Source organism: Salmo salar, chromosome 21 (assembly GCF_965601325.2).
Source record: "Salmo salar chromosome 21, fSalSal1, whole genome shotgun sequence".
In the NCBI taxonomy this organism is placed as follows: Eukaryota; Metazoa; Chordata; class Actinopteri; order Salmoniformes; family Salmonidae; genus Salmo; species Salmo salar.
In genome coordinates, this window is record NC_138311.1 from 43,135,770 (window position 1) to 43,148,435 (window position 12,666).

General features: G+C 44.3%; 1 protein-coding gene across 1 annotated transcript; it reads right to left on the minus strand.

The window, feature by feature from the left end:
* Positions 1-5,121: 5,121 nt before the first annotated feature.
* On the minus strand, positions 5,122-12,185 carry LOC106582318 (uncharacterized protein C2orf80). The gene is made up of 8 exons (XM_014165300.3): positions 12,004-12,185; positions 11,801-11,882; positions 10,332-10,414; positions 9,944-10,034; positions 9,359-9,436; positions 6,879-6,966; positions 6,481-6,599; positions 5,122-6,194 (listed from the first exon to the last, which is right to left on the minus strand). The coding sequence occupies exons 1-8, from the start codon at positions 12,042-12,044 to the stop codon at positions 6,147-6,149; spliced, it is 630 nt and encodes a 209-aa protein (XP_014020775.1). The 5' UTR covers positions 12,045-12,185; the 3' UTR covers positions 5,122-6,146.
* Between the last annotated feature and the right edge of the window lie 481 nt (positions 12,186-12,666).

Here is a 12,666-nt window from a genome sequence, read left to right on the forward strand (position 1 = left end):
CCTGGTAAATCTCTCTGGAGCCTGTCCTCTACAGGAGTGATGTTCTCGCTCACCAGGGACCGTTATATAAACCCCACTTTATTAGTTATTTTAATGACCAGGGATTTGATGCCCTGGCTGCGCTGCCAAAAGTCTTGATCCTGTGCATACACTAGTTAGCAGGCACATTAATGACCAGATCATTTTTAAATATACTGAACAAAAATATACACGCAACATGTAAAGTTTTGGTAACATGTTTCATGAGCTGAAATAAAAGATTCCAAAAATGTTCCACACGTACAAAAATATTATTTATCAAAAAGGTTTGTTTACATCCTTGTTAGTGAGGACTTATCCTTTGCCAAGATAATCCATCCACAGTTGTGGCATATCAAGAAGCTGATTAAACAGCATGATCATTACATGATCACTACATTTTAATACTATTTCTCTTGACACATTGATGAAAATAGTCTTGGCCTCTAAACCTTCAAGCTGCATACTGGACCCTATTCCAACTAAACTACTGAAAGAGCTGCTTCCTGTGCTTGGCCCTCCTATTTTGAACATAATAAACGGCTCTCTATCCACCGGATGTGTGCCAAACTCACTAAAAGTGGCAGTAATAAAGCCTCTCTTGAAAAAGCCTAACCATGACACAGAAAATATAAAAAAACTATCGGCCTATATTGAATCTCCCATTCCTCTCAAAAATTTTTGAAAAAGCTGATGCTCAGCAACTCACTGTCTTCCTGAAGACAAACAGCGTATACGAAACGCTTCAGTCTGGTTTTAGACCCCATCATAGCACTGAGACTGCACTCGTGAAGGTGGTAAATTACCTTTTAATAGCGTCAGACCAAGGCTCTGCATATGTCCTCGTGCTCCTAGACCTTAGTGCTGCTTTTGATACCATCGATCACAACAAACTTTTGGAGAGATTGGAAAACCAAATCGGTCTACACGGACAAGTTCTGGCCTGGTTTAGATCTTATCTGTCGGAAATATATCAGTTTGTCTTTGTGGATGGTTTGTCTTCTGACAAATCAACTGTACATTTCAGTGTTCCTCAAGGTTCTGTTTTAGGACCACTATAGTTTTCACTATATATTTTACCTCTTGGTGATGTCATTTGGAAACATGATATTAACCTTCACTGCTATGCGGACGATATACAGCTGTACATTTCGATGAAACATGGTGAAGCCCCAAAACTGCCCTCCCTGGAAGCCTGTGTTTCAGACATAAGGAAGTGGATGGCGGCAAATGTTTTACTTTTAAACTCGGACAACACAGAGATGCTGTCACGTATACTCCCTCTCCGTCTTCTAGGTCATCAGGCTGCTGATTATCCCGCACACCTGTCACCATCTCGCACACCAGCGCCTCATGACACTCACCTGGACTCCATCACCACCTTGATTATCTTCCCTATATCTGTCACTCCCCTTGGTTCTTTCCTCAGGTGTTATTGACTCTGTTTTCATGTCGGTGCGTTTTTTGTGTTTCGTGTTCATTGTTTCTTTTATTTATTAAAACACTCACTCCCTGAACTTGCTTCCCGACTTTCAGCGCACTCGTTACTGAATAACACCTCACCTAAGGGAAACATCAGGGAGTGTTTTTTTATTAAAATAATTGTGTCAGAGTAATGACGTCGAGTCCAGGAACTGCTACAGGCTCTCATGCCTTAACCAGATCGCCAGGCTTCCCTGCCTAAGCCGGCTCATCGGGCTTTCATGCCTCTGCCGGATCGCCAGGCTCTCCAGCTTCCACCGACTCATCAGGTTCTCATGCCTCAGCCGGGTCACCCGGCTCCCGTGCCTCAACCGATCTGCCAGGTTCCCATGCCTCAGCTGACTCGACAGCTTCCCATGCCTCAGCTGGCGTGACAGGTTCTCGCGCATCAGTAGGGGTGACCAATCCGCTCCTGATCCCCGGGTTCGTCCCCTTTGACGGCGTCCTGTGGCTGAGCCACGTGTCGGGGAGGGGGTACTGTCACGTATACTCCCTCTCCGGCTTCTAGGTCATCAGGCTGCTGATTATCCCGCACACCTGTCACCATCGTCTCGCGCACCTGCGCCTCATGACACTCACCTGGACTCCATCACCTCCTTGATTATCTTCCCTATATCTGTCACTCCCCTTGGTTCTTTCCTCAGGTGTTATTGACTCTGTTTTCATGTCAGTGTGTTGTTTGTGTTTCATGTTCATTGTTTCTTTTATTTATTAAAACACTCATTCCCTGAACTTGCTTCCCAACTCTCAGCGCACTCATTACAGATGCAAGTTCTAGGTCCCAAGAAACAAAGAGATTTTCTGTTGGAGCTGACATTTAATCTTGATGGTTGTACAGTCATCTCAAATAAAACTGTGAAGGACCTTGGCGTTACTCTGGACCCTGATCTTTCTTTTTACAAACATATTAAGAACAGCACAGCTTTTTTCCATCTTCGTAGCTTTTGTCACTTCTAGATTAGACTACTGCAATTCTCTACTTTCCAACTACCCAGATAAAGCACAAAATAAACTTCAGTTAGTGCTAAACACAGCTGCTAGAATCTTGACTAGAACCCAAAAATGTGATCATATTACTCCAGTGCTAGCCTCTCTACACTGGCTTCCTGTTAAGGCTAGGGCTGATTTCAAGGTTTTACTGCTAACCTACAAAACATTACATGGGCTTGCTCCTACCTATCTTTCTGATTTGGTCCTGCCGTACATACTTACACGTACGCTATGGTCACAAGACGTAGGCCTCCTTACTGTCCCTAGAATTTCTAAGCAAACAGCTGGAGGCAGGGCTTTCTCCTATAGAGCTCCAGTTTTATGGAATGCTCTGCCTATCCTTGTGAGAGATGCATACTTGGTCTCGACCTTTAAGTCTTTATTGAAGACTCATCTCTTCAGTAGGTCCTATGATTGAGTATAGTCTAGCCCAGAGGTGTGAAGGTGAACGGAAAGGCACTGAAGCGACGAACCGCCCTTGCTGTCTCTGCCTGGCCAGTTCCCCTCTCTCCACTGGGATTCTCTGCCTCTAACCCTATTACGGGGGCTGAGTCACTGGCTTACTGGTGCTCTTCCATGCCGTCCCTTGGAGTGGTGCATCACTTGAGCGGGTTGAGTCGATGACGTGATCTTCCTGTCCGGGTTGGCACCCCCCTCGGGTTTGTGCCGTGGGGGAGATTTTTGTGGGCTATACTCTGCCTTGTCTCAGGGTAGTAGGTTGGTGGTTGAAGATATCCCTCTAGTGGTGTGGGGGCTGTGCTTTGGCAAAGTGGGTGGGGTTATATCCTTCCTGTTTGGCCCTGTCCGGGGGTATCGTCGGACGGGACCACAGTGTCTCCTGACCCCTTCTGTCTCAGCCTCCAATATTTATGCTGCAATAGTTTGTGTCGGGGGGCTAGGGTCAGTCGGTTATATCTGGAGTATTTCTCCTGTCTTATCCAGTGTCCTGTGTGAATTTAAGTATGCTCCCTCTAATTCTCTCTTTTTCTCTCTCTCTTTCTCTCTCTCTCTTATCTCGGAGGACCTGAGCCCTAGGACTATGCCTCAGGACTACATGGCCTGATGACTCTTTGCTGTCCCCAGGCCACCTGGCCATGCCGTTGCTCGAGTTTCAACTGTTCTGCCTGCGGCTATGGAACCCTGATTTGTTCACTGGACGTGCTACCTTGTCCCGGACCTGCTGTTTTGGACTCTCTCTCTACCGCACCTGCTGTCTCTAACTCTGAATGATCGACAATGAAAGCCAACTGACATTTACTCCTGAGGTGCTGACCTGTGCACCCTCTACAACCACTGTGATTATTATTATCTGACCCTGCTGGTCATCTATGAACGTTTGAACATCTTGGCCATGTTCTGTTATAATCTCCACCCGGTACAGCCAGAAGAGGACTGGCCACCCCTCAGAGCCTGGTTCCTCTTTAGGTTTCTTCCTAGGTTCCGGCCTTTCTAGGGAGTTTTTCCTAGCCACAGTGCTTCTACATCTGCATTGCTTACTGTAATATACCCCTTTTTTTGGGAAAAACTCATTGGCTGGGCCTGGCTCCCAAGAAGGTGGTTCTGGCTCCCAAGTGGGTGGACCTATGCCCTCCAAGGCCCACCCATGGCTGCGACCCTACCCAGTCATGTGAAATCCCTAAACCTAACCCCTAGCTTCATGTCCACACCCCGGCTTAACCCTAACCCCTAGCTTCATGTCCACACCCCGGCCTAACCCTAACCCTAGCTTCATGTCCACACCCCGGCTTAACCCTAACCCTAGCTTCATGTCCACACCCTGGCCTAACCCTAACCCTAGCTTCATGTCCACACCCTGGCCTAACCCTAACCCTAGCTTCATGTCCACACCCCGGCTTAACCCTAACCCCTAGCTTCATGTCCACACCCCGGCTTAACCCTAACCCTAGCTTCATGTCCACACCCTGGCTTAACCCTAACCCCTAGCTTCATGTCCACACCCCGGCCTAACCCTAGCTTCATGTCCACACCCCGGCTTAACCCTAACCCCTAGCTTCATGTCCACACCCCGGCCTAACCCTAACCCTAGCTTCATGTCCACACCCCGGCTTAACCCTAACCCCTAGCTTCATGTCCACACCCCGGCTTAACCCTAACCCTAGCTTCATGTCCACACCCTGGCCTAACCCTAGCTTCATGTCCACACCCCGGCTTAACCCTAACCCCTAGCTTCATGTCCACACCCCGGCTTAACCCTAACACCTAGTTTCATGTCCACACCCCGGCCTAACGCTAACCCTAGCTTAATGTCCACACCCCGGCTTACCCCTTACCCTAGCTTCATGTCCACACCCCGGCTTAACCCTAACACCTAGCTTCATGTCCACACCCCGGCTTAACCCTTACCCCTAGCTTCATGTCCACACCCTGGCTTAACCCTAACCCTAGCTTCATGTCCACGCCCCGGCTTAACCCTAACCCCTAGCTTCATGTCCACACCCTGGCCTAACTCTAACCCTAGCTTCATGTCCACACCCCGGCCTAACCCTAACCCTAGCTTCATGTCCACACCCCGGCTTAACCCTAACCCTAGCTTCATGTCTACACCCCGGCACCTGTTCCACCATCCCATACCGCCATATTCACATAATTAACACTTTAACACAGGACATATGCCTGCTTTCCACATAGGCAATACATGTTTATTTGTTACAGAGAGTGTACAGTAATTGTACAGTAATGTATATGGTGTAGTGAAACATTTGATTCCTTACAGATGGGTAAAACCAAATATAGAGGAAACCACTAGTGATATGATAACACACTGGAGGGTTGATACCTAGAGGAAACCACTAGTGATATGATAACACACTGGAGGGTTGATACTTAGAGGAAACCACTAGTGATATGATAACACACTGGAGGGTTGATACTTAGAGGAAACCACTAGTGATATGATAACACACTGGAGGGTTGATACTTAGAGGAAACCACTAGTGATATGATAACACACTGGAGGGTTGATACTTAGAGGAAACCACTAGTGATATGATGACACACTGGAGGGTTGATACTTAGAGGAAACCACTAGTGATATGATGACACACTGGAGGGTTGATACTTAGAGGAAACCACTAGTGATATGATGACACACTGGAGGGTTGATACTTAGAGGAAACCACTAGTGATATGATAACACACTGGAGGGTTGATACTTAGAGGAAACCACTAGTGATATGATAACACACTGGAGGGTTGATACTTAGAGGAAACCACTAGTGATATGATAACACACTGGAGGGTTGATACTTAGAGGAAACCACTAGTGATATGATGACACACTGGAGGGTTGATACTTAGAGGAAACCACTAGTGATATGATAACACACTGGAGGGTTGATACTTAGAGGAAACCACTAGTGATATGATAACACACTGGAGGGTTGATACTTAGAGGAAACCACTAGTGATATGATAACACACTGGAGGGATGATACTTAGAGGAAACCACTAGTGATATGATAACACACTGGAGGGTTGATACTTAGAGGAAACCACTAGTGATATGATAACACACTGGAGGGTTGATACTTAGAGGAAACCACTAGTGATATGATAACACACTGGAGGATTGATACCCTGTAATAACAGTATAATAACGCAGGATAGGAATTTCCTTAATCATGTAGAGATTCTTGTTATCCTTCATAATGCTCTGTTTGTTCCTTTAAGGACTCACCACTAACCTGTGCAGGGACAGAAAACATGGACAGTAAACAGGAGTTCCAGTTCAAAACACAAGGTGGCATTAGAGTCCCTTCCAACAATATTTTTCAACTTGATAACAAGGTTGGAATGTTTGTTGAAATGGTCAAATTCACTACTGCTTTACATGTAAAGTCTTCTCAGAGCCAGAAAGGGTTAAACAGAAGCTTTGTGGGCTGAAATGGCATGCATGGGTACATGCTTATGTCACCAATGATTTATATAAACAATATGTGAATATAATATTTGTCTATGAGTGCCACTCACACTGAGGAAGGTGTTAGATGTGGATGAGGAGGAGGAGGAGGACTGCACCAAGGCCCTCTGTACCGCAGGGGCAGCACCTCCTTTACCCTGCACAGACAGCCACCACTTCAACTTCTGGGCTGAAAGAGAACATTCAAAGAGGAGTTACAGGTCAGGGTCTGGGTTCTTACATAATTTGTTTTATAGCCTACTGTAAACACAAGTAAGGAATGGACAGTCTGACGTGAGAGAGGTAGAGGGAGACTGGCATAGTTGAGATGTGTTAACGAATAGTAGTGTTCGATGAAAACACGCACGCACGCACACACACACACACACACACACACACACACACACACACACACACACACACACACACACACACACACACACACACACACACACACACACAGACATACTATGCTTCCTGGAGTGGTCCACGGCCTTGAACGAGCTCAGCATTGCAAACGGGTGGTAGGACAAGGTAAAGGGATGAACGATGGTGCTCTGTGGGAACAGACAAAGTCTTAAAGCCTTAATAGAAAAATGTATCTGATAGGTGATTGTCTTATATTTCAGTGATTCATACAGTGTGTACATACAGAGTAGCACTGCATGACACCAGTGCAGCACAGATCATTACAGACCAGATAACACTGCACTGAGGCTGATGGCCTACTAACTACATATTCAGTCAACACATATAATTATATTTTAAACCCTTTATACTCCATTCCCACACAGATATGTCTAGGCTGTAGGATTAGGCTATATGTCTAGGCTGTAGGATTAAACTATATATCTAGGCTGTAGGATTAGGCGATATGTCTAGGCTGTAGGACTAGGCTACATGTCTAGGCTGTAGGATTAAACTACATGTCTAGGTTGTAGGATTAAACTATATGTCTAGGTTGTAGGATTAGGCTACATTAGGAATAGGCTATATGTCTAGGCTGTAGGACTAGGCTACATGTCTAGGCTGTAGGATTAAGCTACATGTCTAGGCTGTAGGATTAGGCTACATGTCTAGGCTGTAGGATTAAACTATATGTCTAGGCTGTAGGATTAGGCTACATGTCTAGGCAGTAGGACTAGGCTACATGCCTAGGCTGTAGGATTAGGCGATATGTCTAGGCTGTAGGACTAGGCTACATGTCTAGGCTGTAGGATTCGGATACATGTCAAGGCTGTAGGATTAGGATACATGTCAAGGCTGTAGGATTAGGATACATGTCAAGGCTGTAGGATTAGGCTACATGTCTAGGCTGTAGGATTAGGCTACATGTCTAGGCTATAGGATTAAACTATATGTCTAGGCTGTAGGATTAGACTACATATCTAGGCTGTAGGATTAAGCTATATGTCTAGGCTGTAGGATTAGGCTACATTGGGAATAGACTATATCTAGGCTGTAGGATTAAGCTATGCGTCTAGGCTGTAGGATTAGGCAACATGTCTAGGCTGTAGGGATTATTAGGCTATACACAGAGTGTACAAAACATTAACAACACCTCCTCTTTTCATGACATATACTGACCAGGTGAAAGCTATGATCCCTTATTGATGTCACTTGTTAAATCCATGTCAAACAGTGTAGAAGGGGAGGAGACAGGTAAAACAAAAGAACATTGAAGACTTGAGACAAGTTTAGGCTGTAGGTTTAGGCTATAGCATTTGGCTATACTAGGGTATAACATTAGGCTATACAAGGCTGTAAGATTAGGCTATACAAGGCTGTAAGATTAGGCTATACAAGACTGTAAAATTAGGCTATACAAGGCTGTAAGATTAGGCTATACAAGACTGTAAAATTAGGCTATACAAGGCTGTAAAATTAGGCTATACAAGGCTGTAAGATTAGGCTATACAAGACTGTAAAATTAGGCTATACAAGGCTGTAAAATTAGGCTATACAAGGCTGTAAGATTAGGCTATACAAGGCTGTAAGATTAGGCTATACAAGGCTGTAAAATTAGGCTATACTAGGCTATAAGATTAGGCGATAAGATTAGGCTATACAAGGCTGTAAGATTAGGAAATACTAGGCTATACTAGGCTGTAAGATTAGGCTATACTAGGCTATAACATTAGGCTATACTAGGCTGTAAGATTAGGCTATACTAGGCTATAAGATTAGGAAATACTAGGCTATAAGATTAGGCTATAAGATTAGGCTATACTAGGCTATAACATTAGGCTATACTAGGCTATAACATTGGGCTATACTAGGCTATAACATTAGGCTATACTAGGCTATTTAGGCTATGCTAGGATTAGGCTACATGTCTAGGCTGTAGGATTAGACTATACTAGGAGTAGGCAATACTAAGAATAGGCTCTACTATGAGTAGGCTATACTAGAAGTAGGATATACTAGAAGTAGGCTCTACTAGAAGTAGGCTCTACTAGGAGTAGGCTCTACTAGAAGTAGGCTCTACTAGAAGTAGGCTCTACTAGGAGTAGGCTCTACTAGAAGTAGGCTCTACTAGGAGTAGGCTCTACTAGGTGTAGGCTATACTAGAAGTAGGCTATACTAGAAGTAGGATATACTAGAAGTAGGCTCTACTAGAAGTATGCTCTACTAGGAGTAGGCTCTACTGGAAGTAGGCTCTACTAGGAGTAGGCTCTACTAGGAGTAGGCTCTACTAGGAGTAGGCTCTACTAGGAGTAGGCTATACTAGAAGTAGGCTATACTAGAAGTAGGATATACTAGAAGTAGGCTCTACTAGAAGTAGGCTCTACTAGGAGTAGGCTCTACTAGGAGTAGGCTCTACTAGAAGTAGGCTCTACTAGGAGTAGGCTCTACTAGGAGTAGGCTCTACTAGGAGTAGGCTAGTCTAGGAGTAGGCTAGTCTAACACTAGGAGAGAGAAATGTGCAGCATTCTTAACTCAGTCTACCTTGGAATGCTGGTGGAGGTAAGCGGCAGATGGTTTGGTGCTGTAGAGGGCTAGAATGTCTTCTACAGGCAAGCTATTCTGGATCAGAGATGACAGCAGAACAGAGGTTAGAGCAGAGGGGGAATATAGTTAGTAACAGTTAAATCACGGTAGTCATAAAGGGCCAGTTACATTGTCAACCCAGGGGAAAGGTCATGGACTAGGTAATGCTGCCCAGTTTGAAATATAAAGTATATACTGTTGCACCTGACTTAGGTCAAAGTTTAGCCGCAGAGGAGCAAGGCTATGGAGACTGGTGATTCATTGTGTAGTTACAAGGGAGGAGGTTAACCTAAAGCTCATATTAAATACAACAACCATCAGATTCAGTTCCAACAGCCCCAGAACCACTTTAAGGGTCATTGACACTATGGACTGAGCCGTGGTAGTAGACTCCCCAACTCTGCCAAACGCCTCTTTGGAAACTGGTAATTCGTACTTTAAGTAACAAGGGAAAGGTCTAAGGGTTGTTGACACAACAGACTGAACCGTGTTAGACTCCCAAGCCCCTGGCATACTGTCTTCCTCAGTTTCCTGGCTACTCACCAGGATCATCCCAGCAAAGGAAGAGAGGATCATTGCTTCTCTTTCAAGAAGGTTGGGGTACTGCCCATTATACCCTGGGCTACCCACTCCACTACAGGGAACAACAAAGTCAAACAAGGTTTTATTTATAAAACCATTTTTATATCATCAGTTGTCATAAAGTGATTTACAGTAACATGGCAAGCTAAACCAATATATTAGGTAAAGAGGTCAGCAGAACTCTTCAGGTCTCTGACAATGTTACTCAACACAGGTGTGGTTCACAGAACCAGCTCCATTTACACAAGGTCTCAGACAAGGTTACTCAAGACATGACACGAGACATGACAGTTATGACATAATTAAGTGTTGTTGTGTTTAGAAGTCATTGTTTCATCAATGTACTTACACGACGTCTCTGTCTATCACATCATGCCCTTCCCCTTTCTCCAGCCACCAAAGCGCAACACTTATGGCCAAGTCATAATGAGCCTGGAAGCACACAGACACAAAGTACAAAGCTCCTAACAATGTTGAAATAATCATATAAACACAACCAGTGGACAGTTAACTGTATAAAACATCACAAATGAAAGATGCACTGGGGGTTTGTAAAGACAGTGGTAAGTCAAATTCAAAGACCTTCAAGTACTTTTTCAAGGACCATCCATTTGTAATAGTTAATATTATGCAATTGTTTCTAGTTGCCACCAGCTAGCAGTATATCGCCACAACCTCATAAAAAAGAAAAACTAACTCAGTAGGCATCACTACCTGACAAGTTCTCCTCAATATTACGTTGCTACATACATGAGTGGTAAATTAGCACTTCTGATGATGTAATTTGAGTAGTGATAAGCAGAGTTTGGAGTCATGCCTACTGGTGAACACACATGCCTATTCGCATTACTACACAATTCCAGCTTAATTGCTGTTTTTACTGGGCATTTGGAGAATCTACTACTACAAAAAACCGTCTCGCTTCAGGCCGGGGGAAGGGTGGGATGTGTGAACCGCAGGAGCACGGCGACGCTTGATAAAGCAGAATATCGCGGGCGCCCGGTGGAGGAGTGGATTGGTAAAATGCTCTGGAGGTTGTAGCGTTGTGTGTTTCCTCCTCCATAAGGCTCTTTGAGGCCGATTCACCCATGCTCGCAATGTCAAAGTCTGACGCATTTTTTTGCACCTTACCCGGTGTGGGTTGGTTGGGTCCAGTGATGTAGTGGTGAAAAGGTGGGTAAACTATACTGAACAAAAATATAAAACGCAACATGTAAAGTGTTGGTGCTATGTTTCATGAGCTGAAATAAAATATCCAAGAAATGTTCCAAAAGCACAAAAGGCATAATTGAATATACATTTGCCCAACATTTTAGCTATCGATTTGATGTTTTGCGGGCCTAATCAGTCAGTTCTGTACCTGCCTGGCAGTGGATGGAATGAGCGAGCTCGCCTGGCAACAACAGCGCGAAATAAGTGATGGAAATAAATTTGGTAGTCTGGCTGGAAATTAATTCGCAAGACCAATACATTTTTCTAATATTTTTCATAAACATATTTGCTCATTATCTGTTCTCCTCTCATTTCAATTAAAGTACTTTTCAACTACCGACTTGAGAAAATGTCTGATTTTCAGTGCCAAATTCAAGTACTTGGAAGTACCTTGTGCAGACCCTGTGCAGCACTCCAGGAGCTTTAGTACAGAAAATTAGTAACACATATGAATTGCAAAAAATAAAACAATTAAATGGGGACCGCTTTTGCCTAATGCGCGCCACTTTTAAAATTACTGGTTGAAATTATACAAAAGTTGGAGAGTGCATCTTTAACCGCTGGATTGGGATGGTACACTCCAGAACAATGTGTTGAGACTCTTACCAGGTCATCCAGCATGGTAGTGGATCCCTTCCCCTTGGGGTCAAAGCCATTCTCTCTCAGTTTCTGACCAATGTAATCCCCCCTGTTCAAAACATAAAACTCTTAGGCTCCTGAGGAGAAAAAAAAAGCCATTTCATTTCCTCAACCCATACTATGTCATTGCTCTACATCTATAATTGCATCATCCACAGAAAGCAACTCACAGAAGGGCCTTCATGTCTCTTCTCAGTCGCATTGTCTCCATTTCGCTGAGGTAGCGCTAATCATGAAGAGGGATAAGTCCTTGGCGGTCCACTAGCCTACACAAAACTAGGTTTGGAAATACAATGTAAAGGTGCTCAATAGAAAAGGGTAGCCTGGTCACAGATCTGTTTGTGTCGTCTTGTGTTTCAATGACCATAGGAGTTGGCATGACAACACAAACAGATCTTTGGGACCAGGGTAGGAAAAAGGAGGAAGTTGCATTCTAGATAAAGGATCTGTATGGAGAGAAATGAACAGGTAATGATAAAGCATGATAGTGCAAGTCTATTTGCTTAATTACCTCAACTGGGGTTAATTTGCCACAGTAAGACATAGTGCATGCTGCAGGGCAGTCTTGAACCCGACACCTCTCTGGCCCCACACAGAGGCCAGGGAATGTGACAAGCCAGCAGAACACACATTTGGTCATCCAAGCCTTTTATTAAAGCAGCCTAATCACAGAAGGTGTTTGTAAAATGGGGAAGTGCTAAAGCAAGGCAACAGCAAGGTGATTATACTGTAAGTAGGACTAGACTTATTTTGCCAATGCTTTGGCCTCGCAACCTTTTTCCACGACTCATCTCCAAAATGAGGTGTTGACCTAAGTAGGTCACCGTTGATTT